The sequence below is a fragment of the Vicugna pacos genome, chromosome 14 (genome assembly GCF_048564905.1).
Source record: "Vicugna pacos chromosome 14, VicPac4, whole genome shotgun sequence".
In the NCBI taxonomy this organism is placed as follows: domain Eukaryota; kingdom Metazoa; phylum Chordata; class Mammalia; order Artiodactyla; family Camelidae; genus Vicugna; species Vicugna pacos.
Window position 1 is genome coordinate 11,735,811 of NC_133000.1, and position 25,567 is coordinate 11,761,377.

The window sequence follows — 25,567 nt, forward strand, 5'->3', positions numbered from 1 at the left end:
CTTTTGCACGAGTTTGCATCATCACTCTGACTAGTGCAGAAATAGATGTGACATGTCCCATATCTTAGTCAGTAAAATAAATACCTAGTAGCTGTAACCATGCCCCACTCAGGGCAGTGAATGAGCTGGTTTGCAGGAAGTTACAAAGTCAAACTATTAAAGGTGGGAAATGTTTATCTGAGTTTAAGAGACCTAGGAAATAAGGGATGGTACACATGGAAGATACTGAAATCATGGAAATGCTTCAGAGGAAGTAACAGAAAGGATGGAAGGAAAGGAAGACGTTGACTCCCAAGATAAGTCCTGGCATGGAAATCCCAGTCTGGGGAAAGAGCATGGAGGTGTGGGAGGCTTTTGTGCACTGATGTGGGTCCCTGAAAGGTCCTGTGCAGGACAGCCACCTGCCTGAGCCCCTCACGACAGGACCGTTGATGAGAAAGAAATGAACTTATTTTGTGTGGAGCCACTGAAATTTGTTTGTTACTGAGCCTCCCAGGGTAACTACTGCATCTTTCTGTCCAGGGACTGAGAAGTGACACCAGGATGTGGACAGAATGAGTGTGAGGGATGGAGCAGGGATGCGGGGATAGCAAGGCGGAGGAACTGAGGGTGGGGGGGTTGCATGGGGAGTGTGTGTGGAGCCTGAAAAGCAGTGTGAGGTGTGTGGGAAGTTGGTGTACACACACGTGTGCATGATCTCACAGTCCTAGACACAGTGGAAAACCAGAGTTTTCTAGAACCTAAAAGACTGGCATTAAAGGCAAAAAAAGCAAATAGAATGGCTCTGACTGCCTCTCCCACCCGCCTCCTCCCAGTAAAACTCAAGGATGGTTAAGAGCAAGATCTCTGGAGTTAGACCTGGTTTTAAATCCTAACCCAGCACTCACTAGCTGAAGGACCGTGGACAAGCTATTCAACCTCTCGACATCACTTCTCGACATCATCTGTGAAAAAGGACACTTCTTAGTATTTATAAGGGGCTGAGCACAGTGTAGCACGCAGCAGACAGTCAACCAATGGAAACTTAAAAAAGTTCTAGCCCATTGCTCAGAATGGAGCCCCAAAGAAAACTGCACCGTGGCAACAAAATAAATACGTTCACTTTCTATGGCTTCTTTATTTTTAATAAGTTTTTTGTTGTTGATGATTTTGGGGGTTTGGAGGGGGGAGAATAGAATTTACAAACAATTCTTGATTACTTGTGGCTCTTGGGATCCACGACAGAGTGAACACATGAGGTCCACAGGCGAAGGTTCCCCAGTGAGTTCAACCAATAAGACCTTCTACAAGCGTTCTCACTTGTGAGCAGATAAACTGACTGGAGCTTGCAGCCTCGTTATGCCTTGTCTGTCCCCCTGACAAGGGTGCCTGGAGGCTGGGATGGGCCACCACTCCCAGGTAGAGCCGAGTGCAGTCTGCCTGGGGAGGGGGTGGTGGTGATAAGATTGCAGCTGGAAGCCTCAGTGCCTGTTTAGTCTTTACCATCAAAATCAATCATAATTTTAAGCACTGTGGGGTTTTGCTCCAACTATTGTAAATTTAACAAATAATTACTTTGGAATGATAAAGCAAATAGCCAGTCTGCATATGAGGCCCGGGTTACTTTGCAGATTATCTGGAGTGCTTCTTAAACCCATCAAAAAGTAATTCTGAAATCTTAGTCACAGCCACCCAAAGATTTCCTCCCCCTACTGCAAGAAGGTTCCTGCTGTAAGTCAGGGACACCTACTCATTGACTAGAATAAGAAGAATGCAGTTTTTTTATGTTCTTAAAAATAAAAGTAGTACACAACGCTTTTTTTCCCCTTTTTCTTTTTCTAGAGCGTCTACAGCGTTTCCCTGCTAATGCTATTCCAGCTGTGGGGTTATACTCTGAGTAGTGTTGAAATTCTCGACACTTCTAACTACTGGGTTCTCCATAGGAACGTGTACGCAACGGCTGGCTGCAGCGGGAGGACCTCAGGCTCTGTTAGGGACCTTCTTGTGGTTGTCATAGCTGATGCCACCAATGCCCTCGAGTATATTCATGGGCAGAGGGAACACAATGGTGGAGTTCTTCTCGGTGGCGACGGTGGTCAAGGTCTGCAGGTAACGCAGCTGGAGCGCTATGGGGGACTCGGCCAGCACCATGGAGGCTGACTTCAGAGATTTAGATGCATTCATTTCCCCTTCTGCTGCCAGGACCTAAAACGACAGAAATAAAAGCCTTCAGAAATAAAGTTTACAACTGTGACCTGCGCTTTCTTTTTCGGGATCTCTCCCGGTAACTCTCTCCCAGTCCCTGCTTGGCCACACGTGTTTCATCTCCTTAATTCTTTGGCAAGGATGAGAGTTTCACATCCTAATGTGATTAGAGACATTGGAGGAGGCTGCAGGAAGCAGGGAGACAGCTTACAAACTGCGAGTCCCTAGGTGTCATTTTCAAACAAAATCAAAGCATCGCCTTTAACCCCAGCAGGTACGGGTCCATCCACACTAGCGATGCTCTTGAATCACCTGGAGCCTCGCCATTTGCTGCCTTCGTTTTTGGAAAAGTCTGAAATGCAAGGCCTCCAGCTGGTGATTTCCTGTCGTTTTTACTTATCATAGATATTTTAATTTTATTCTGTTAACTTTGTCTCATTCTTAAGAATTGTTTCAGGTTCTCCCCACTCTTGATTACAAGCAGCAGCAAGGACCAGTCTGCAAACCCTCACTGGAAATCTCTTAAGTTCCTTGCTCTCTTGTGGTGCTCAGGGTGCCCGAGAATGACTTGGATCTCGGCTGTCCCGTCCGTGGGCACGCGCTGCCCGTGTGCAAAAGCACCTCCTCGGTCCACAACTCAGAAGCTGCTGGGGCTCAGCAAACAAACCAGAGGGATAAGCAGAAGAAAACCTTCCCCGACTCCCAAGTAAGATTCCAAAGGTGTGCACCAAGGTTTCTAATCTTGGTTGGTTCGGGATACTTCAGGAAACCCTTCCACACAGACACGAAGGCTGTGGATCCAACAGAGTCAAGAACACTCGAGGCCAAGCTGTGCTCACATTTTGTAATTCCAACCTGGGTTGCAGCCATCCCCCCTTCTCCTTTAAATCCAGTTCACTTAACGCACTAGAAGGAGGATGCTCAAAAGACAGGCACCGAGTGCCTACACCAGAATCGCCAGCTTTATAGAAATGCAGGTTCCTGGGCCCACCGGGGACTCTGCTTCACTGAGTCAGGGGTGAGGCCTGGGAACTGGTGTCTGCTTTGCTCATTTCTCTCTAGAGGACTCTGCCGTGCGGCCGGAGGTGGGGACCCACCTTGCTAAGCCACTGGATGTGTGGCCGAGCGCCCTTGGCCCGAGACCTATTGTCAAGATTCCTCGAGGTACAGTAAGCTCCCCAACACCTTTTAATTCAGGGGGAGATTCTCAGTAAAAACTGTGAAAAAGAACCCTCTTCTTATCCAAATAATTGAGAGAGCCTGAGTTTCCTCGCAAGCTCCACCCTTGTCTGCTCCAAGGCTGGGCGGCCCGCCCTCCAGTGCAGACGGACACGCCCTTACCCTGGCCCTGGCTTCCCGGGTGGCCTCGGCCTCGGCCGCCATGGACCTCTGCAGCTGGATGGGGATCCTGACGTCTTTGATTTCCACTCGGGCCACCCGGATCCCCCACAGCTCGGTGGCATCGTCCAGTAAGGTCTGTTTCCAAATCAAAAGAAAGGACACTGATCAGACAACAGGTGCAGTGATCTAGGTTCCTAATACATTTTACATATGCAGGGAAATCCTCTTTTTTTTCTCCTTTTGTGTGGTCAGCATTTGGAGCGAGACGTGTGGGAAGGGACTAGGACTCACTGCTCACTTCCTGGAACTGAAGTAAATCTCAGGAAGGATTCAGAAACAAAACTTGATAGGTCTTTTAATGGGTGGTCACTCAGCGGGTCCACCCCAAACTGTTCCTACTGAAGTGTCTGTCTAGCTTCGTGCAAATATGCGAAATTTTCTTGTCACTGTCATCAAGCAGACAGCAATGACTTTTGTCCATTTACTGCTGTGAATCACTGGGTCAGTTACTTCACCTTTCTGATTCTCAGGTTTCATATCTGTAAGAGGTTTTCCTTCAGGATTGTCATGAGGATTGGAGATAATACATGTAAGTTATCTATCAGTACCTAGCAATGACTCCGTACATATTAGCACTGGGTGCTTTTGAAGATATTATCTGTCTTGCTCTGTTTAACCTCTGCCCTGTGGCCAGTTTTAAACAGGGAGCAAGGCATATTTTTTAGAGCAGAAGAAGCCTAAAATCAAGATACCCTTATCCTTTTTGCAAGCTTAAGACCATTGAAGATACCTTGCTGGTTATCCTGGAGCGGGAGGGATAAGAAAGGATGCCCTGAGAAACAGTGAGATCCGGTGGGTAGTTCCCTCAAAGGGGATAGAGCAGAGATCTCTGTGATGCCATATAGCAAGAGGGCCCTGGCCTTTCCATGATCCCTGCAGAGCCCCAGGAGACGGGGGGACACCACAAGAAATCAGTGACCTGACTGCGATGGGGAAACACCTGAGTCGTCAAACTTGTGGGGTTCTTAAAATGACATGGAGAGTTACCATGCAGAACTGATATTATCGTGTAAAACCTGGGGACTTGGCACTACCGTAGGGACTGGGGGAGATGCCAAGAAGAACCAAAGTTGAATTTCCCTTGTAACTTACCGAGGGCAGGCTCAGAATGAAAATGTAATTGATTTAGGAAAATGCAGAAATGTGATTGTCTGTAATCCAGGGTCTACAGGAAGTGAGATGGCCCTGCTACATCCTCATCAGCATTATAATTATGATTACTATTAATATCATTATTGATATTAGTTGCAAGAAGTCAGATTTCCCAGGGATGACAGTCCCGTGCTGTCTCAATCAAATCCTCTTCTAACTTTCACAGTCCACTGAAACGCAGGAATACACGGGCTGCCTGAGAAACGGCAACCCTTCCTCTAGAGTGATCTAAACTAAAAAGAAATCTGGTCTCTAACCTTTTTGGAAAAGGCTAAGGTGTATGCTAATTCATAACTTTGAATTCCAAAGAAAATGGATACGGAGCGCAATTCCAACAGCTCCCGCCATCCACGCAGATATTTAAATCTGGACCTCATGATTATAAAGAAGTGAAAACCCAATCGGAGACCCATCTGTTTAGGGCAGTCGTGTATGTGTGTGCGCCCATGAGGGGGTGCCTTGAACTGCCAATATTTGATTATCACTGATAATCAAAATGAGCAGATTGAAGATGAAGGTTCTTGGTGTCTTTACCTGGATGCTATGGGCGATCTCTTCTCGGCCAGCTAAGATTTGGGACAAAGTCTGTGTCCCTAAGACATTTCTCAGAGTGGTCTGAGCCAGCAGAAATGTGGCTTGGTGGACATCGTTGACATTTGCCACTGCCGAAACAGCGCTGTAGATTCTGTAATAGACCACGCCATCCACTTGAGTGGTCACAGAGTCTCTGGTGAGGATCTGGAGAGCAAGAACGTGGACAATCACATGCTTATGACTTTCACGATACTCAACAAAGGGTTGGCCAGCCCCAGAGCCCTGTCCACCAGAGGAGAGCATTAATGGCAACTTATGCCAGCATCACCCCAAATCTGTCCTGGCTTCAATATACTGTCATCCTAGTTGATAACAAAATTCCTACACAGGTATGCTCTGTACCTACCTCTGTAACTTCATCTCTGGGAAGTCTTACTTCCCATAGTCAGAGGCGAGAATGGTTATTTCCATTTTTAAAATGCAATAGTAGAGTTCGTGCCAGAATTCTACCTTCTAAATAGAGGAAGAACCACCTGTTTCCCTGATACCTGAAAACTTTTTGGTTCTGTTTCATCAAGCTTGATGAATAGCAGTGCTTCTTAAAAAACATAGATGGCACCAGAGACCATGTTCTATGTTCCAATAAAGAAAAATCAGTTTAGCTTTATAGAGGCTTTTCATTAACATGAGGACGTACTTTGGAGCAAATGAGATTTCTGGCGGTACCACGGAAGGAGAACCTAGAACCGCCTTCTCCCACCTGGAACTGTTTACCGTGGAGCAATAGTAAACATGATAGTCCCTAAGCATCCCATGTTTTCTTAGGATTAGGGCTGAATTCTAAAGTTGGACTCTGCCATTCCCACGAGAAGAAAACATCATTGTGGGGTATTGACTGAGTTTTCTGGACCCGAGAGAAAAAATTAACATTTACTCGTAAATGTTGATTTTCCCACTTCTCATCCTCTTTGCCCTCCCACACATTTTCTTTCCTCTTCCTGGATCATTTTGTTTATCAGAAAGTGGCATGATTATTAGTAAGTCTGTTTCTCTTTCCTATTACCCAGTTACTGGTTTGCATCATTCAGTTGAAATACTTTAGGAATTGAAAATAATTACTTGAAATCCAATTGCAGGTGGGCTCTGTGCAACGTCTGCTCTTTCCCCACACCAGCCCCAACTTAGTTGCATCCAAACACACAAAAGATTGTAAAGCAGAGAGGCAAGGGATACTGATATTACTAAGAAATTTTCTGAGAAGGTGATGGAGTAGATAATAACATCACCAGCCACTGACAAACACCAAATTAATTTCAGCCCCTTCGTACAGTGATTTATCAGACTTCCAAGCATCTGCTCTGTCATTCTGCGTCCCAGCTTCTCTGCCATCTGTATCCCTTCTCTCTCTTCTCTCAGACTTTCTCCCACCCAGATACTCCAAATCTTCCAGCAATTCAGCCCTTGCCCTTGGCTTCATTCCCATTTGGTGAAACCAAAGCCCAGCAATTTCAGGAGCCACCTAGGATCCCTTAAGCGGATCTTTAAGAATTCAGTTCCTCCTTCCCTTTATGGTTTAAAAACCTACTATAAAATCTCAATTGTCCATATAATAGGGAAGATGTTGGTTTACTTCCAGAAACACATCTTTGATCAGCGTTACCTCCTGTGGAGGGATGTTGCAAGTAACAGTCCGGAGATCAACCTTGACAAACACGTCTATGCAGGGCAGGATCAGAATCAAACCTACGAAAAAGAAAATATGGTTTAAAATTTCACCCTATTGAAAGTGACTTCAACACATTGTCTCCTGGCTGTACAATACATTATTTTCATGGGACTATAAATACTTTTCAGATGGCCTTCAGTATGTACACTTTGGGGAAATTATTTCCTCCCACCAGTCAATGACTTAAAAAAAAAGTGGTTCCCTAGGAATTAAAATCTTTTGAAAAGAAGCTAAAGATTCTTGACATTTAATTTTTAGATTTTCTTCTGTAAAACATTCAACCTACTTATATCCAGGTGTTGACTTTGACATTTATTTAAAGGATATTTTGGAAATTGGCTTCCCATGTTAAATGTATGTGTATAAAAGATTCAAGCAATAGACTTTTGACCTTCAGTATCAGTGACTGTCAACATTCTCATTGATCTGCATTAGTACTGAAGGAATGTTAGAATTAAAATCTTCCCAGGATTTTAGTGTCCTTAAAATCAATGTATTACAAAATTTGTCATCTCTCTGTGGCTGTTTTCTGGTTTGTATACAATGGCATTCCTCAATCATAAACATTTTACTTCTCTCCAAGTTGTGAAATATTGGCCTGGGTGAAGGAAGGGCTAAGGAAACTCACTGAGGATCCTATGACTCCTTAACTTACCCTGGTGAGTGTTCTCTACAGCAAGAGTTACAAAGATGAGAACCACAAGGCATGCCAGAAAGATGGGGGCACTAATCCATTTCCATTTACCAGAAAGGTTGTATGCTCTTCGGTTTTATTTTCAAAGAAGAAACAACTCTTTAGGTTGAGTACCGTGCCAAGGGCTGGTACCATCAACAGAACATGCTGCTAAGGTGCTTTCTCTCCGTTGGTCTCTAAATCTTTCTGAGACTTGTAGTGAGTATGACTTCATGTTGTTGGTCCTAAGTCACTGGCTAAGATCATGTCCCTGAGAACTAGAGAGAATTAACACCCAGCCCTACCAGTTACTATCGTGTGACTGGGGAACATTCATCTAATTTTTCTGAGCATCAGTTACCTAATATCCATAAGACAGTAGTGCAGATTAAGCATGAGTCAACAAGACAATGAAATAAAACACTAAAACACAGTGCCAGGCATGTTTTAAGTGTTCAAGAAGGAGCAGTTCTTATTACGAATAGTTTTATCATTAGAGAATAATTTCTACTTACAGAAGTGGAGAGGTTTTCCCTTAGTCACTTGGCCTGTTTCCTTCTGGCCCTCATGACATTCTGAGGTGACTCATCAGCCCCAGAGACACATATGACGAGAGTAGCTATCCTGGGACATTTAGTGGTGAAACCTTCTGGGGAAATGCATTTAAAAGAGACTTTTCTCTAGAGTCCTTCAAGTTGTGGCTTTTGTGTCTAGCTCAAATCCAGTTTTATGCTAACTTATAATCTTGGCCCCACCAAATGAAACATGATGAGGAAGGGGTTAACTTTGTTTTGTTATTCCTCGGATGGAGAATTCTAACGCTTGTACTTTGACAAACTCATAAAAATATCCAGAGTAAGCAATGCTTGCTCTTTCTCTTCGGTTCCTTATTAGACAGTAGGATTATACTACTTGAAATGGCTAAGTCTCTGTAATAGGCTTCTCCTTTTGCAGTTTCTCATATATTTTTTTATGTAACAGATACCTGAGTGCCTGCATGCCGCATGGCCAAACGCAGAGCACACGGAGGGAATACGGAAGTTCCTGTCCCCAGAGATCCTACAGTCCAGAAGAATGATTTTACTTAAATATATCATATTAGGAGACAGAAAGCAAATGTTATCAGAGAAGTATAGGAATTAACTATTCATTTCCATGTTCCTTCCAAGATGTTATTTTGATAACCTCTCCTTTCAAGAATCTTAGAATCTATCATATGAAATTCCCATTTTGGTGAGTCGAAAACAGACATTAGCAGGGGGAGGTAGAGCTCAGTGGTAGAGCGTGTGCTTAGCATGCACAAGGTCCTAGGTTCAATCCCCAGTACCTCCTTAAATAAGTAAACAAACAAACAAACAAACAAATCTAATTACCTCCCTGCAAAATAAAAAAAATTTTACTTAAAAAAAGAAATCATTCTTTAAAAAAAACAACCAGACACTAACTATTTCTTAAGGTTCAACTAAATACATATCAAGAGAAATTATCAGTATTAAATCAATATCTTACTTCTGGGGAGTTTTAGTACGAATACCTCTCCCCCCTCAACACCCCACAAAAGAAAATCTCATCCTTTTTTAACATGAAGAGTTTGGGATTTTTTTTTATTCTAAGGTTGTAGAGAAAGGATGGACATAAAGACCACATGTGACAAAAGGCTTGTACAGTGCCTTCCAGTTCTGTTTCTATTCATCTACTTGCCAAGAGAGGGAATTGTCTTTCACTTCACTGTTAGTTCTTTCGGAGAGTGAGAATGAAAAACCAGCTCCAGGAATACCCTCCCTGAGTAACGTAACTGTCCCTCGGCCACTTGTCCCCTCCTCCCCACCTTCCTTCATTCTCCCTGTGGCCCTGGAAATACGTGACGTCCAGTCGTCATAACCAGAGCTGCTCTCTGCTCATGTTTACAGAAGCTCTCAGGAGTGTTAGAAAACAGGTCCAGATTTCCAGACTCCCAAGCTAGTGGTCTAGTGGTCACTCCCGTTAACTTGCACAGGAGGACGACATCCTTCAATTGTGCAGAAAGGCAAGGGCCCAGCTTCCTGTGATTTTATTTCTGCTCATCAGACACATCCAGGGAAATTTTTGGTAGCAGTGATAGGTGCCCATGACCCTCGTCAGAAGCAGCCGCAGTGGCATACCTGGCCCCTTGGCCTTGTCAGCTTGGATGCGTCCCAGTCGGAATACGACAGCCCGTTCGTACTCCTTAATGACCTAAGAGATTAAGGGAGAGCATTTAGTCTTAATGGTCCATCAGCTCAGGTAACGAGCCCAATCTGTCTCCCGGGGTGTTACCTTCAAGCATATCCATATGGAGACAGGGAAGGTAATGATCAGCAGCAGCAAAGAAAGGGAAAACAGGACCCAGCCACACACCCCGAGCCGTTTACTCTTGATGCCTAGAAAATAGAAGGGAGGCGAGCCTGTAACCGACGTGGTTCTTAGAAAAGCCACGCGGCTGCGTGGACGGTGACACCGCCCAGGGGGCTGGCCACACCTGGACCGGGCTGGGGAAGCCACCTGCATCCACACACACACGGACAACATGCACTCAGGTTTTTAGATGAAAACTGACCTGTCCCTGCCAAGAAAAGCCTCATAGCCGTCAGTAACAATTACCGTCACATTTACGCAGGGTTGCCACGGCTTACGATTCTCAAAACACATAAAACTACCCACGTCAGAATCATCAAGGAGCCACTTTAAAAGACAGATTCCTGGACCGCCAGAATTCTCCAGGTGCAGTCCAGGCAACCTCTGGGGCAGATGGGTAGGTCCTATTATCCCCAAAGGAGAGCATGTGGCAAAAGTAAACAACATTTTGAAGGGCCCTCCGAACGAGTTTCTATGAGCTCTCTCTAACCAATGCTGTGGCCTCAGGGAAGACACTCAATCTTTCTGAGCGTCCGTTTCTTCATCTGTAGGATGGGGATAGAAATTACCTACCTTGAAGGATCTGATGAAGAGTAAACGAGATGATTTACACGTGGTACCCGACCCACACATTACTATCCACCTTAGTAAGTGTGTATTACTACACCTATCCCATGTTACAGATTGATGGCTATTACAGGGACTTGTCAGACACTGATATTTGACATTTCTGACTTCTCATGGAATTTTGTCACATCAGCTCACTACATTAGCTGTCTTTTTGCTAATCACATATTACCATAACAGGGGTGTTTGGGCTTCACAAATATTGCCTGGAAAAAGGTGAGACTAAGTTCAAATCACACTTCAACCATCCCAATCTTTGCAGCTTGAATCACATCCATTACATAGCTTCTCAAGTCTTAGAATTCTTGTTTGTAAAGCATCCTGGTCTAGCTGATCCTTGCACCTTAGAATTCTTTACATTTACTGTTTCACCTTCTTTTTAATCCTTGCTCCTTCTTGTTCTCCTCTTCTTGGTAACCAGTCCCATCCTCACCCCTTGACTTCCTCCAGTCGATTCCACGTTCTCTACACAAGCACGGGAACTAATCACATTGGCTGGGTGTCTCCGCTCAGGTAATGCCACAAACACCCCACGCCATCTCTGTCTCAGCTAACGCCTTAGCCAGGCACACTGTGGTCCAGCCTGGAGGGGCAGGGCCACCATTGCCTCTTCCCTCTCCAACTACAGAAGTCACTGAGCCTCGCTGATACCACCTCGGATTCATCCTCATCTATTCATTTTACTGCTGCTGGCTTGTTGGCAAACACCAACTTAGGAATATTTGCAAAGGTTCTAAGGTTTTGCTCTTACAGGTAATGCTGTGATGAGTCCTTTTTAATGAGTGTTTTTGTGCCCTTGCGTAGGACGAATTCCTGGCAGTGGAAGTGTTAGGTCTAAGGGATTAATATTTACAATTTTGGTTGATGGTAAGTGCCCCTCAAAGAGTTTGAACCAACGTTTACTCTCGTCAACAGTGCACCGTGATGCTCTGCCTGTTCCCACGTGCCCTGTCCTCACTGGATCTTTTCAGTCTTCACAATTGGGACATTCTCGCAGGCGAAAGGCATCTAAGTTTTAGAGACATGTTTCATATTAAAAACTTTTGAGTGCAAATATCCTTTTACAGGCTTTAAATACACATGAAGATACTCAATAACAGTAATTCATATGCCAAAGTTTTCATTTCCAAAATATCACTTTGCAAAACCTTGGACCACATTGAGGTGGATCAGACTATCTCTAGGCAGGGTAAAAAGACATTTTGTGTCTTCTCATCGAAGCTTTGTTGTATTTTATTTATTAGCTCTTTTAAAAATTATTAATGATGACACAGCTCATTGTTTAAAAAGCTCCAAGCAATACAGACAAAACTAAAAGCCCCCTGACCATCCTCTTTTCAGTCCACTTTTATCTAGAAAGTTTCCATAGTTATCCATTTGGTATATGTCCTTATAGACCCGTTCCTATATATTTACATACATGCATCTGCAGTTACAAAACACTTGGTTTATTCTTTCTCTTTCTGGCTTAAATAACTTAAATATCTTGGAATAACCTTTAACGGAAAAAATATGAAAATGAACATATGCATGTATATGCATGACTGGGACATTGTGCTGCACACCAGAGATTGACACGTTGTAAATGACTGTACTTCAATTTTAAAAAAAAAGAACAAGAAAACACTTGGTTTAGATTTGTAGATTTTGTGAGAATTGGCATCACACTATATCTAAGTTTCTACTTTTTTAAAAAAAAAATTGAATCTATTTTGGAGATATTTCCATGTCTTTACAGATGTAATCTCATTCTTCTTAATTACTGCCTTCTAGCCTAAATTTGTAACTCAGTTTATTTAGCCATTCTCCCATAGATGGGTGATAGTGTTACTTGCAATTTTGCTTTTACAAACAAGGCAACAATAACTGTGCCTGTACACGCCTCTCCCGGACAATTTGCACTTCCCTGGCATCTTGACGAACCCACGGAAAAGGCAGCGTGTTCCCTGCCCCCTTTGGTGTGTTCCCTCCCCGCTGACACTGCCATGCTTGGGATTCAGGAGTCTCGGGGTGTTGGGGCTGTGACCACCAGTGCTGCACACACACAGGCAGCTGGGCCTCCAGCAAGGACATCAGCTCCACTTTGCGTCCTGGGCAAGCCCCAGACTAGCTACAGCCTTAACACGAAGCTGCATAAGCAAGTGCCTGTCGCAGAGAAGACTGCCCTGACCTACAGGAGCTCCGGCAGCCCCTAGTAGCCCTTGCACCACGACCTGCCAGGGAGGCTCTGCTAAGTACTAAATGTGCGAGAGAGGACAGAGCTGAGGACACGAGTACTCTTCCAAGATTTACACTTGAGCATCTGAGTGACCGAGGCCGATGTTACTGGGAGGACCGGCGGAGCCTGGGGGTGTCACTAGCAGCCGGCTGACGTGGGGCTGTGGGCTTCCCTGCAGGGCTCTGCGGCTCAGGGGGAGCACAAAGCACTTCTCCCGCAGCTTGGGGGAAATCAGGTCTTTTCAGTCAAGCTTTGTTCCCCCTCCTCCCTCCCCCACCAACCCTCCTGCAGTTAAAACCAGAATGCTGCGCTGAGAGGTCCCATTTGAGGATTGCAATTCTGCTTCAAAGGAAATACTGGGATTGCATTACAAAGGATCTTCAGAAATCTCCTGTACCCCTTTACCTCAGCCCACACAAGGATCCTGCCAGAGGCTTCCCTCCGCCATCCCTTTGAGGGGATGATGGGGGAAGAAGGGGCCGCACCACCTCCCTGTTAGCCATGAAGCCCAGAGCGCATCTGATCATCTCCTGCTTTATCCCAATCCACAGACGGAAGGGTGTTTCTCAATGGGTAATTGTCATCACACCATAAAGCCATCATCACGTTCCTTCCTGGGGGAGAACTGGACTTTGCCACCCCCAGAAAATTGCCCCGGCTTCTCATTCATCTATTTAACACCTATTTTACCAGTTCCATGCCAGGCACTGTGCTGCAAGAGCCGTGGATACAAAGGAGAGGAGACTGGGGAACTTTCCAACAAGAGTTCATGTCCGGCAGGGAAAGAGACCTCACGGACGGGGGTGATTACAAGACCCTGCTCTGCTGCACGTCCTTCTAGGATGTGTACAGCTCGTGAAGTGAGCGGGGGTCCCCCCTGCACGCCCCTGTGACGAAGAGCAGCAGAAATGCCTGGGGAACAGCTTTCCCTCAATGTGCGAAAAGGAAAATAGAGCCAAGACACAGAACCTGGGGCTCAGCGCTGCCGATGCTGGGATGTCTCCTGGAAGGACTTTAGAGATAACTAAGGTCAACCCTTCCTTTCGCAGCCAGAAAACTCTCTGGTTAGTGTTGCCGCCATCACCTGAACCTCTCTTTAAATAAAGTGGCACCCACAAGTTTCACAAACTGACGGTAGTTCGCGTCTACTTTTATCGACTTAAGCAGTGAGGCAGAACAGAGCTTCAGTTGTAGAGACATGCCCCTGGGGCCTCGTTCCTAGAGCTGAGATGCAGCCCATGGCGCCAGAGGGGACTTAAATACCCTCTAGGACGCGGGTAAGCACAAAGGCGAGATTTGTGACTCGTGTGCAGCTAGGAAGCAGGGAAGAATATTCTAGATCACTAACCCCGCTTAGGCAGCATTAGAAGTGGAGAAGAATTTTAGAACATAAAACAGGCTAAGTGATTTGGTTGCTGATTTCCCAAATTTGGGTTGGTCGATAGTATTTAAATATTGGATGGATACCACATGCGATCCTTGCCCACAGATCTGTGTTACTATAAATAGTCATTTTCTCTCTAAGCAGAAACAGTCGTTTATGTACCAGGACATTATTTAAAAACACCAGCACAGAATGATGCACATTACAGGGAAATTAAAATGAAACTCATAATGAGATTATAATACACAGTTTCTAGAATGGCAAACATCAAAACACTGACAAGGCCACATTTTATCAAGACTGTGGAGCAATCGGAGCTCACATTGCTGCAAACTGATACAATCATCTTGGAAAACTGTTTGGAAGTATTCATTAAAGCTAAACACACACTTTATGACTTGGTATTTGACTTCTAAGTAATATCTTGGAGAAATGAGTGCTGATTTCGGTGGAAAACATATTCAAGAATATTCATTGCAATTCTAGTCATAAAATCCAAGAAATGAAGAGCCACCCATGCCCATCGATAGAAGAATGAATAAATAAAATTGTGGTATGTCCATACAAAGGAATACTACTTAGAAAGAAAAAAGACAAGACTACCACCGTATTCAAAGTATGGATGAATCTCATAGACAAAATATTAGGCAAAATAAGCCAGACACAAGAGTATGTACTTTCTGATTCCTTGTTCAAGAGTACATACCGTTTGATTTCACTAATGTTTTGTCATTTCTTTCAAGATGAGGCAAAACTAATCTATTATGTTTGAAGTCAGAGTCATGCTGTCTCTGGGTAGTGGAGTTTTAGCCATTGGGCATTACCTGGGAAGAGATGAGGGTGCTTTTTAGGGTGCCAGAAGTGTGTCATATCTGGATGGTGGTAATTACGTAGACTTACACACTGAGTATGCAAAGCCCCGCTGAAGGAGAAAAGCAAAGGCTACTTATTCAGAGCTTGCTGTCACTAAAGTGTCAGCCTCTGTCACTTGCTTCTTGACAGAGACTCAAAGGCAGGCAGAGGGGCTGGGAAAGCTTCTTAGTGGAGAAAGTGGACTGCTTCCGGTGTCCTGATTGGAGGCTATTGGCCTGGGGAAGCTAACGGTGGATGAACCAGCAGCAGAGCATCCTATGTGATTAGCTGGAGGGTACGTGTTTGGCTTTCTTTTCTTGCTCCCAAGTTGGAATCTGGGACCAAAAGCAGGAAAGCTGTCCGTTATTAAATGAGCCCTGGCCATTCAGGGCTGAGTGTTAGAGAGATTACTGATTAGCTTCCCCGGTTGTTATTAGAGATAAAAATCTGATGTCTAGCAGGCTGGCTTCCTGGGCTGGTTATGGTAGATGAAGGGTTGGTTTTCGGGGCCGGTTGCTGCAGGGTGGGGATCCGAGTTCTATTTTTATACACGGTCCAGCCATTGCCTGTTAGTATATTCAGTCTCTCAAGCGCAGCGCTGAAGAGATGTGCATGTTATTGTATGTATCTCAGACCTCGATAAATGACTCGGCACAGACCAGAGGACACTCCCTACTTGCTCTGCATCCTCAGAAGGAGGAGGGGAGAGAGAGGACGGAAGGCCTCCCGCACCGCCCGCCTGCGGACGGACCGGAGACAGTGTCTCTCAGGGACAGAGAGCGTCCGGGGGCCTGAATCCTAATCGGGACGCCCCTGTTTGTCAGCTCCAGGGCATTTCATCAGTCACTCAGCCTGCTGAGGTCTTAGTGTCCTCCTGTTAAGCCCGTAATAACTAGTTGTGAGGACTGAAGAAATTCCATGTAAAGGAGTGATCAGCCACACCAGGAGGCCCTCGAGGCAGCCAGGCCGCTGCCTAGGATTTTCCTGGAGGTGTGTTTCGGTCAAGGCAGTCCTAACATTTCCTTCAGCTTGACTAGCTGTTAAACAGAGTCTCTTTGACTCTGGGCCCCCCTCATTTCCCTTTTCTCAGAGCGTTCCTTTAGAACGCTTCTCTTTGTAAATTCTTTCTCTGCCCCTTTGAGGTGTCGATCTTTTTAAAAAGCCTCCGGCCAGTGGTACAATCCAGGGCTACCCTGCTCAAGGGCCTGGGAGCCGTTCTTCTGAAATGTAACCATTGAGGAGATAGCACCCCTGTCTCATGGGATGGTAGGAGCCTAACTCCAGTAGCCCCCACACCCTAAGTGGTAAAAGCAGCCCCCGTGGTAAAGACATGAGAAGCTTCTCAGCAAACACAGCGGGCCTATGACCACCAACCCCTGAGGCCTTCCAGCACCTTCCCGCCAGTGGTCTCCAGCCTTTACGCTCCCCACACCCCTTGCTTTCAGCGGGGTTGGTTCAGAGCACTTCTGAGTTTTGACTTCTCTCTTTTATGGCGATCGGCTTCACTAAGGTTTTTCTTTCTTGCCTGTTTATCTTGGTTTGGTTTACCTTTTGCTTTGACAGTGGACATTTTTGTTTTGTTTTGTTTTGTTTTTATTTATTGTTTTGCCAGAGAGAATTCTAAGTGTCTGTTGTAAATAATCTGGTCCATGCCGATGAAAGCTCCTCTCTAGGTGCAAGAACCACATTTTCAAGGAGAATCTACAATAAAACCCTAACTCCTGCAGGTTCCTACCTGCTGAAGTGAGTCTGGTCACTGGCTTAAAAAAAAGTTCTTTCAGATCAAACCTTAAAGAGACAGACAGACAGACAGATAGACAGAGAGAAAGAGAAAGAGAGAGATTTGCTGCAAAACTACCAAATTGGAACAAGACGGTGATCACCAGAGCTAGTCCTATGACTACAAAATTCCATAAACCCAAGAGTTTTCTGAACTGTCAAATTTATATTTTAACTACAGAAGGATGATCTGAGTTTAGCGGTTACATAAACTTCATGACACATTCACATTGTTTCCTTTTCTTTTTTTTTTGACCATTTGGTCTTTTGAAGAAATATTTAAGATATGTTTTAGAATAGAATGTTCCAAAAAGTATAAAAATAATACTTTTTATACCTTATACTCCCCCTTTCTGCTTAAGAGTGTAAGCATTGCCAGCACGGCCAAAGCCCCCTCGGGGGGCGCTCTTCACAATCCCACCCCCACCGCCAGAGGCAGCTGGCCCTGCAGCCTCCTGGTGAGTCCCGTGGGGCGCCGTCCCCACCAGGCAGCTGCAGCAGCAACTCCCAAGCCTGCCATGCGGAGCCCAGGCTAGGCACACGGGCTCTTAGCCCACCCAAAATTCAGCTTTTCAGGAGGCAGTGTTTTGGCCTCTCACTTCTGGGTCTCGGTGACTAGGCCACATGCTAACAGCACAGAAACATCCCCTGCAGTAGAGAAAGTACCAAGTCCTCACGGATTTTCCTGCCTTGCCCGGCCTTTGTGTCCTCCAGACCCACATTCATCTCCCACATTCTCTTTTAGTGAATGAATGAAGTGCATGGTACCCTTAATGCTTTGACTGATCAAGAATGATGCTCAGCGACATGACAGGCTGATTGATTGCTCTGTTTGAAGTTTCTTGTCTGGAAATAATGATCCATCAGAGGAGATTCTGTTTGCTTTCCAGAGAGTCATTTAACCTGAAATCATATGTCCTCGCATTTTCTCCTTCATATAAACTGTCTTATGGCCTCACACCTGACCCCTACACGCACACCATTCTAGGAAGCAGATAAGGAGAAAATGTTTACTTTGATCATTCTCCTTTCTCCCCACCCTGCCTTTTCTGTCTGAAATAACTACCAATAACAACAAGTACAATTACTTCTTCCCTAAGATTTATGCCCAAATGTTCTCACTATGGTGTTGTTTATAAGAGTGCGAGATCAAAAACACCCTGAAAGTACTATGGAAAGGTGACTCAGCAAACTGTGACATGTCTACACAATATCACATCAAAAAAAATTTTTTTTAAGTTACAAAAACATGAGAACATTGCTATGGTATATTGTTGAAAGAATAAAAGTAGTAGGATCCAAAATTATATGGACAGTATGATCCCACTCAGTAAAACTATACGCATAGAAAAAAGATTGGAAGAAAATTAACCAAAATATTAACGGTGCTTAATTCTGAGTGATGGAAGCATGACTGACTCCTGCTGTTCAGTTTTCTTATTCTTTGCTACCTTTAGCATTTTAAAAGCAAAACTAACCATGTCAAATTTAAAAAAAAAATGTCCTTTGTGTTTTTAGAGCAGGAAAAACCAGATGCGTCCTAGGGGAAAAACAAAAGGTGTGTGAAATAAGAACCATCACCTTCCCCGGGCCTGGGGAGGGAGTGTTACAAATTCTTCCCCCTCTTCTGTTCACTTTCAGTCCTGTGGAGACACAGTCAGGAAATGGATTCTCAGCAGCTCTCGGGTTCTTTCTCTAGTGGATCAAGGACTTTAAGCACCAAACATAAACTCTAAGGTGAAGCCCCATGGGGAAACACTCTCTTTTCATCACCTGTAAATCATCAGCCCTTCTGCCTTTTCCTCTGAAATATAAATACGGCTTGCGTCAGGAACATGTTTAAAGAAAAATACAGAATTTGCTAAAAAGAGATCCTGGGCGACTGAAAGTGTGGTCCCAGTGTGGCAACGTCACCTGCTTGGGGACTCATTTGGAGGCAAACTCTCAAGTCCATCCTAGACCTAGAGACGAGAACTTCTAGACCTGAGGACCAGGAATCTGAGTTTAAAAAGCTCCCTGGGAAGATTGTTCTGCACTTCAGTGTTGAGAGGAATGTCTAAGATGGACATGATCAAATTCCAATTAACTTCACTTTAACTCTTGAGGAAAAGAAAAGAGAGACAAAGAAAGGGGTGGGATGCTGTGTTGAAGGCTAACGCGCAGCAGTGTAGTAGAAGCACTGAGGCCCCGGGGGGAGCTCTAACTGAGAGCATTCTGTAGCTTCTGATCTAGCCTCGTGATGTCACTGAACTTGGAGTCAGGAAGAGACGTTCCAAAGCTGGGACAAGCCAGAGGCACCTGTGCAGAGGGCTCCTGCTGGGGGTGAGGACAAGGACTCAAGTTACTCATTTCATTCTCTCAATATTTGTGAGTAGAAATTTCTGTACAGCTTGAAGTCCTGAATGACGTTGTCTTGCTAACGTTTCCACGAAGGAGGCGGGCAAAGACATGCGTATCCCACCAGCCTCACAGAAGGACTGGTATTGCGGCTCACAGATTACCAAGAGCATCTGAAGTCAGAAGCTGTAACATACAGGCCCCCTTTCTGTCTGTTCTGCGATAGTGCAGGTTTTCATTATAGTCAAAAAACAAAACCAAGGACACCCACGATCACATTTAAATACTCCACCCATGACACAGCTCCAGTCATGCCATTTACTCAGCTGCTGTCTTAGCCTTTGCCGAAGGGAAGCTAAAAAGTCTCATGAAGGGGAGGGTAACAGCTCAGTGGCAGAGTGCGTACTTCACATGCACGAAGTCCTGGGTTCAACCTCCAGCACCTCCATTTAAAAAACAGTAATAGTAAGTAAACCTAATTATCTCCCCTTCCCCCCCGAAACAAAAAATACATACAATTCTTTTTTAAAAAGGAAAAAAAGTCTCATGAAATTTCTTGTTTAAAAAGATTGTACCCTTGAAAAGACCTCCCATTTGCGCTTCCAAATGCTGTTCACTGTCTCCAGCGGTTCCGTGTTCCTAGGCCTCCTTCAAGAGAACATTCTTTTTTCCAACTCAGGTAGATACCTCTAAATGTATACTTTCTTTTACAAACTGATAATGCCAAATGTGTCCTCTATGTCTAACTTGTACTAAAGTATAGAGCACAGGCTAGGACACACACAGGTAATATCTTCATCATCATCATCATCATCATCACTTTTTGGACCTTCAGCCAGTTTTTAAACTCTCCAAGACTCAGTTTTCTCAATCATAAAATGAGATAATAAAAGAATTTACCTCGGAATTATCACAGGATTTAAAATATAATGCAAGGAGAATGCATTGCAATACAGAATAGCCATCAGGATTCAAGGTGGTCATTGGTGCTTAGGGGCTAAGTTTTATCTTCTTCAACTTCTCCCCAAGTATCAAACATAGTGTAGCTCAAACCAATTATTTAATCATAGTATCATCAGATGATATTTGAAAATGGGTAAATGCTAGCCTGTTCAACATGTCTTTGCTATCGAAGACAAAAAAAAAAAAAGAATGCAAAGATAAACACAAATTCTATCTAACACCTAAGAAAAAGGGCAAATCATAGACTGCTCTTTAAGAAGCAAATAAAACCACAACAAGCAACAAATCCAAAATCCTGGGTGCAAAATGAACCTGAAGTCCATCTCAATAGGCATTAATCCACCTCGTGCTCACTCTCTAACTCTCTATAACATCACAATTCTCACTTTTCTTAATATACATAAAATAAACCTAAGGCAGGAAAAAGGAACTTACCCACTAAATTCTCTTTATCCTGTTTCTCTGGGGAGGACGCCCCAGGATCCATCGCATTCTTGAGAGGCTTTTATTCTTGGAAAATTTTCACGGGTTTGGACCCAGACCTGGGCTCCAGGCAGCACCCAGGTGTGCTTGGTGAGAGAAGGGAGAGGAGAAAGACAGAATGAGAGAGTGAGTGAAGTTCCTCTTCTTTCCTGAGCACCCTAAGGAGTAGTTACCCCGGTGAAGGAAGCCTGTTCACATAAACAAAACAATCTCTTTCATGAGCTCTGGCTGCCTTTGTTCATAGAGAAAACTCAAAAGCACATATGTGACCTTCTGATTATGTTGCTTCTTGTAAAATATCACTACGTAGTTTTCTACGTCATTTATATTTATAAACACTCTGTGTATCGTGTGCAATTTGTTTATCATAATGAGCTGTCCAATACACAGGGCAAGTATACCCATCCTTATGTTTCAGATGAGGAAATTTCATCCAACTCATTCTACACACTGCAGTGAGTGATCTTTTGGAACTTGAATCTGATCATATTACTATCCTGCTTAAAATAATCCAAAGACTGCTAATTGTTAGCATGGTAAAGACTAAAATCCTAAGTGTCCTAAAAGATCTGCTACTCTCTCTCCCTCCCTTTCCAGCCTCAACTACATGTTACCCCCCTTACTCACTTAGCAATAGCCCCATTGGCCTTCCATCAATCCCACTAAACTCTTGTGAGTCGTCTGTGCCACAGGGCCTTTGCACATATTACCTTTGCATAATTATTTGGTTAATGTTGGTTTCTTCCTCTAGATCAGAAATTGGCTAAGCACAACCTGCTAGCCAAGTTTGCTCCACTACTGGTTTTTGTAAGCAAAGCATTATCAGAACACGGTCACACCTGCTTTTGTATTGTCTTTGGCCATTTTTGCAACGTACCTATGCTAGTTGGCTAGGTGCTGCAGAAACCCTGTGTCCTGCAAAACCTAAGATAAAGGGACCTTTACAGAAAACATTTGCTGAATCTTGTCCTACATGGTAACTTTCACGAGGGGAGTGACTAGGTCTGTTACTTTTTACCATGGCACCTGCAACATTTAGAACAATGCAGGCACATAGCTATTGTCCAAAGGCCACTGGTTGAATGAATGAATAAGTAATTTATCAAAGATAACAGCTCACAAATGGTAAAGCTCTCTCCTGAATCCAGATCCCCAGGTTCCCGTCCCAGGAGTCCTTCTCTCATCATACCACTTGGAAAACGAGGGCAACTTTGCACTCATTCCAACGCTGAAAGCACCAGTCTTCTAATTTCCTGATGTTCCTCTTTCTCAGGTCAATATTCCAGATCATATTTTGCTTTCCTTTGTGTGAAAACAAAACACCACAAAACAACCTCTGATATTTCCCAGGTCATCTCATCTTTTCCAGTCCCAACCATCTAGTTACTTTCTTCTGAGCAATTTCATCTTCAAAAACCTCCCTGATTGTGGGTTACTTTTGCCAACAACTTGATCATCATAATTGCCTTTTCCACAAACTCAAATTACAGTAATAACTAGGCAGGGCTGTCAGCCACCGTTGGTAATTATAAGAATTAATATGGAATATTAGAACTTGGGGAAAGGAGGCCGGGGACCAGAAATAGATGAAAACAAACACACATGTACACGCAGAGTCAGAGACTTTCTGCTTTCGAATGTTTTTCTCTGCATCCTTCCCATACATCCTTGGTGATGGCTTGATGTGGAAATGACGTCAGAGGCAGAGTGGGTAAGAAAGCGGGCTCTGGGCTCACGTTGTCTGGACTTAAAGAAATCCTGGCTCTGCCGTGAACTCACTGCGTGACACTGGGTAACTTAACCTCTTCATGTTTCTTTCTCTTTTTTTTTTCCATCTGTAAAATGGACATGATAATGATTCTACCAGAGTTGTCTGTGTGAGAATTGTACGAAATAGTACATGTAAAACACTCAGCGTAACTGAGACAGAAGGGATGAGGGCAGGGCACAACCATGAAAAGAACGTCATAGCAATTGAGGATGGGACGTAAACTGGTTGAAACCCAACTAGGCCCCAAATGGTGGAAGATTCAACTCCCCGCAGACCTTGAGCCCCGAGACGGTGGGAGAGTTGGCTTCCAGCAGACCTGGGGCTCCATTATCTGCTCATTGTAATGTACTGGCATGCTCAGTGGCACACCCACAGGCGCTGTGACAGTTCTGAGGCTGGCCATAAAAGGTCAAAAAGTGGGCAGTGGCCCAATTCCTGGGAATCCCCCCTCCTTCCCCAAAGCGTTTGGAATAATCCTCCCACTTGTTAGCCTGTGAAATTACCGAGCCCATAAAAACTGAACTCCATCCACCCTGGCCTTCTGAGATGGCTACGCTCAGTCTGTGCCGTGTGCATCTCTCTGAACAAATCTGCTTGCACTCTGCTATGGCTCGCTCTTGAATTCTTTCCTGCACAAGACAAGGACCCTCACTTGGCGGGGTGCATCCTAGGGACTCGCCAGAGACCTGGGACATGACCACCCTCTTGTGCCCCATTTTTCTGTATCATAATGACCAGCACTGATACATGGTAACGATTATTACCAGGAATGGGAGCTGAGCTATAGTCCTCAGGACTCAGCAGTTCTTTCTAAAGTGGGAATGTTGGGTTAATTTTCCCAGTATCATCTTTCCCGTTTGTTTCAAGCAAATAGACGGTTGCTCAGTGATTAATTAGATATGTCAAAACATTCTTTTTTGTCTCTTGTCTAATGCTTCTCCAGTTTGCTGCAAATTTGAAAACTTGCACGTCCCTCCCTGGTTCTGGACTGTCCATCATTCATAGATTCCATTCTGTTTCCTCCCAGCCTCCACTTGACCACCATGTCATCTCATGTTGGAACTAACCTCTCAGGGAATGAGCAACAGAAAAGCTTCCTGCTTCCATCATTTCTTGCATCTACTCAGAGACAATCTTTGCCTGGAACAGGAAGCCCCTTTCCTTCCAGATCAGACAAAAACAAAGTGTTTTGGCAGTGCTGGTTTAGCTAATTTCTAAATACATTTCCCCTTAACGTCGGCCAAACACCGCTTACGCCAGCACCGCCAGTCACTGAGGTGCAAGGTTCAAAACAACAGTAACAATAATTGTTCCCTGGTGGCCTCTGGGAAGAGCCTCCAGGGCCCTTGCAACAAATACATCCCCTTGGAAGATGACTATGCAACTGTTTTTCTTCTTCCTGCAAAATGTTCCAAGTATCTCAGCCTAGAGAGCAAGAGTGATTTCAACAAGCAAGGAACACCGAGGACAAGCTGAGTCCCTAACCGGGAGCCTCCGGAGGCGAATGAGACAGAAGCCCATGTGAAATGTCTCCTCCTCCTCTGCTTTAAACCACTGTGGGCCACATTAACGGAATTTCCTCCCCCTCGTCATGGTGGCACGAGGGAGAGGGGAAAAAAGCAGACGGGGAATTGCCGGTGTGCACTCCTGATGAAGGTTTTTCTGTGTGTTTCTAAACTTCAAGTTCCTCCACTAGGGAAAGTCCCGAAATGAGGGCAGCTTTGGGGTTTTTTTGTTTTTGTTTTTTTGTTTTTTAATTGATGTATAGTTGATTTACAACGTTGTGTTAGTTTCTGGTGAACAGCATACTGATTCAGTTATTCATATATATATATATATATATATCTATTCTTTTCCATATTCTCTTTCATTATAGGTTATTACAAGATACTGAATATAGTAAGAGGGAGGGATAAATTAGGAGTTTGGGATTAGCAGATACACACTACTATATATAAAACAGATAAAATAACCGTGTTCTACTGTATAGGACGGGTGTGTTTGTAAAAGCCCTAATTCTATTCCCTCTCTTGACAGACAGGATGTTATCCCAAAAGATGTGTATTTAGTCTTCCCTGACTGTTGGTCTTAGAGCACAAACACTACCCTGGAACAACGCATTCGCCTCAGGCCTCTCTCCTTTCCTAAGCTTCTGGTTTCAGGAACACTCTTTCGCCAGGTGCCACCCACCATCATTTCTTGCTAAGCTGCACACATGTGTTACAGGACATTTGACACTTCTCCTTTAGGAAAATGTTCCCTTTTCTTTAAACGATGAGGTGATCTGATTTCATTGACTTTTCATTAGTATACATCGTCCGTTCTGTCTTATTCAGTCTCATTCACCCAATTTTTGAACGTCCACAACTTTAAACAATGAATTCTGCCCACAGGTCTGTAAGGGTGGTTGTAGTGATAACTCCCCAAACTGAAACTCTGGCCTAGAACTCTCTACCCAGAATTACAAACACATATTTTCAACTACCTTTTGACGAAACGTCTCTGCCTGAATGCCCACCCCACCAACTAAATTCTCTGCCAGTTAGAAAATATTCTATTGAAGGCACATCTTTATTATGGAAATTTTGATGATACATGTGAAATGACACATACACTATTATTACAATAATATGTACAATTACATATATAGTGTATGTGTGTGTATTTATTGAATAAAATGGACAATGAATACACCACCCAACCTCACAACTAAAACATTACCAACACCATAAGCTCTGAGTTTTCTTCCCTAAATCTCACCCCCACCTCCCCATAACCGCAAGCCATAATTGTGTTGATTATTTCTGACTTTAGATATCTAAATTTATATATTTTAATCCGAATTTAGATTTCCCTGAATTTTAATGAAGCTGAATACTTTTCACATGGCTATTTACAGTACGTGTTTTCTTCCCCGTGAATCGCACATATGTCTTTTGTTTTATAAATCTTTTTCTTACTGATTTATGAGTAGTCTTTATATGTACTTATCCATATCTATGTATTTATCTGTATAGACTTGACAGTTACACGTGTGGCAAATATATTCTCCCAGTAGTGGCTTATTTTTTCTCCTTTTCTACGATGCCTTTGATATTAAATATATGAAG

General features: G+C 44.0%; 1 protein-coding gene across 2 annotated transcripts; it reads right to left on the reverse strand.

The window, feature by feature from the left end:
- Nucleotides 1-1,157: 1,157 nt before the first annotated feature.
- Nucleotides 1,158-22,028, reverse strand: STOML3 (stomatin like 3). Of its 2 annotated transcripts, XM_072937364.1 has the most exons (8): nucleotides 21,876-22,028; nucleotides 20,639-20,772; nucleotides 9,966-10,069; nucleotides 9,812-9,884; nucleotides 6,932-7,014; nucleotides 5,272-5,475; nucleotides 3,526-3,660; nucleotides 1,158-2,184 (listed from the first exon to the last, which is right to left on the reverse strand). In XM_072937364.1, exons 2-8 carry the CDS (start codon nucleotides 20,688-20,690, stop codon nucleotides 1,960-1,962), a joined length of 876 nt encoding a protein of 291 aa, XP_072793465.1. In that variant the 5' UTR covers nucleotides 20,691-20,772; nucleotides 21,876-22,028; the 3' UTR covers nucleotides 1,158-1,959. The 2 variants fall into 2 exon arrangements, with proteins under 2 accessions (XP_072793465.1, XP_031540461.2); XM_031684601.2 differs by lacking the exon at nucleotides 21,876-22,028 and having other exon boundaries at nucleotides 20,639-20,816.
- Nucleotides 22,029-25,567: the final 3,539 nt, after the last annotated feature.

Coding starts and splice junctions, on each gene's coding strand:
- STOML3 (XM_072937364.1), bottom strand. CDS start 20,690: ATGGATCCTGGGGCGTCCTCCCCAGAGAAACAGGATAAAGAGAATTTA. Junction 5,476..6,931: donor GCAACATCCCTCCACAGGAG/GTAACGCTGATC, acceptor CTTGCTCTCCAG/ATCCTCACCAGAGACTCTGT. Junction 3,661..5,271: donor AGATCGCCCATAGCATCCAG/GTAAAGACACCA, acceptor ATTTGGAAACAG/ACCTTACTGGACGATGCCAC.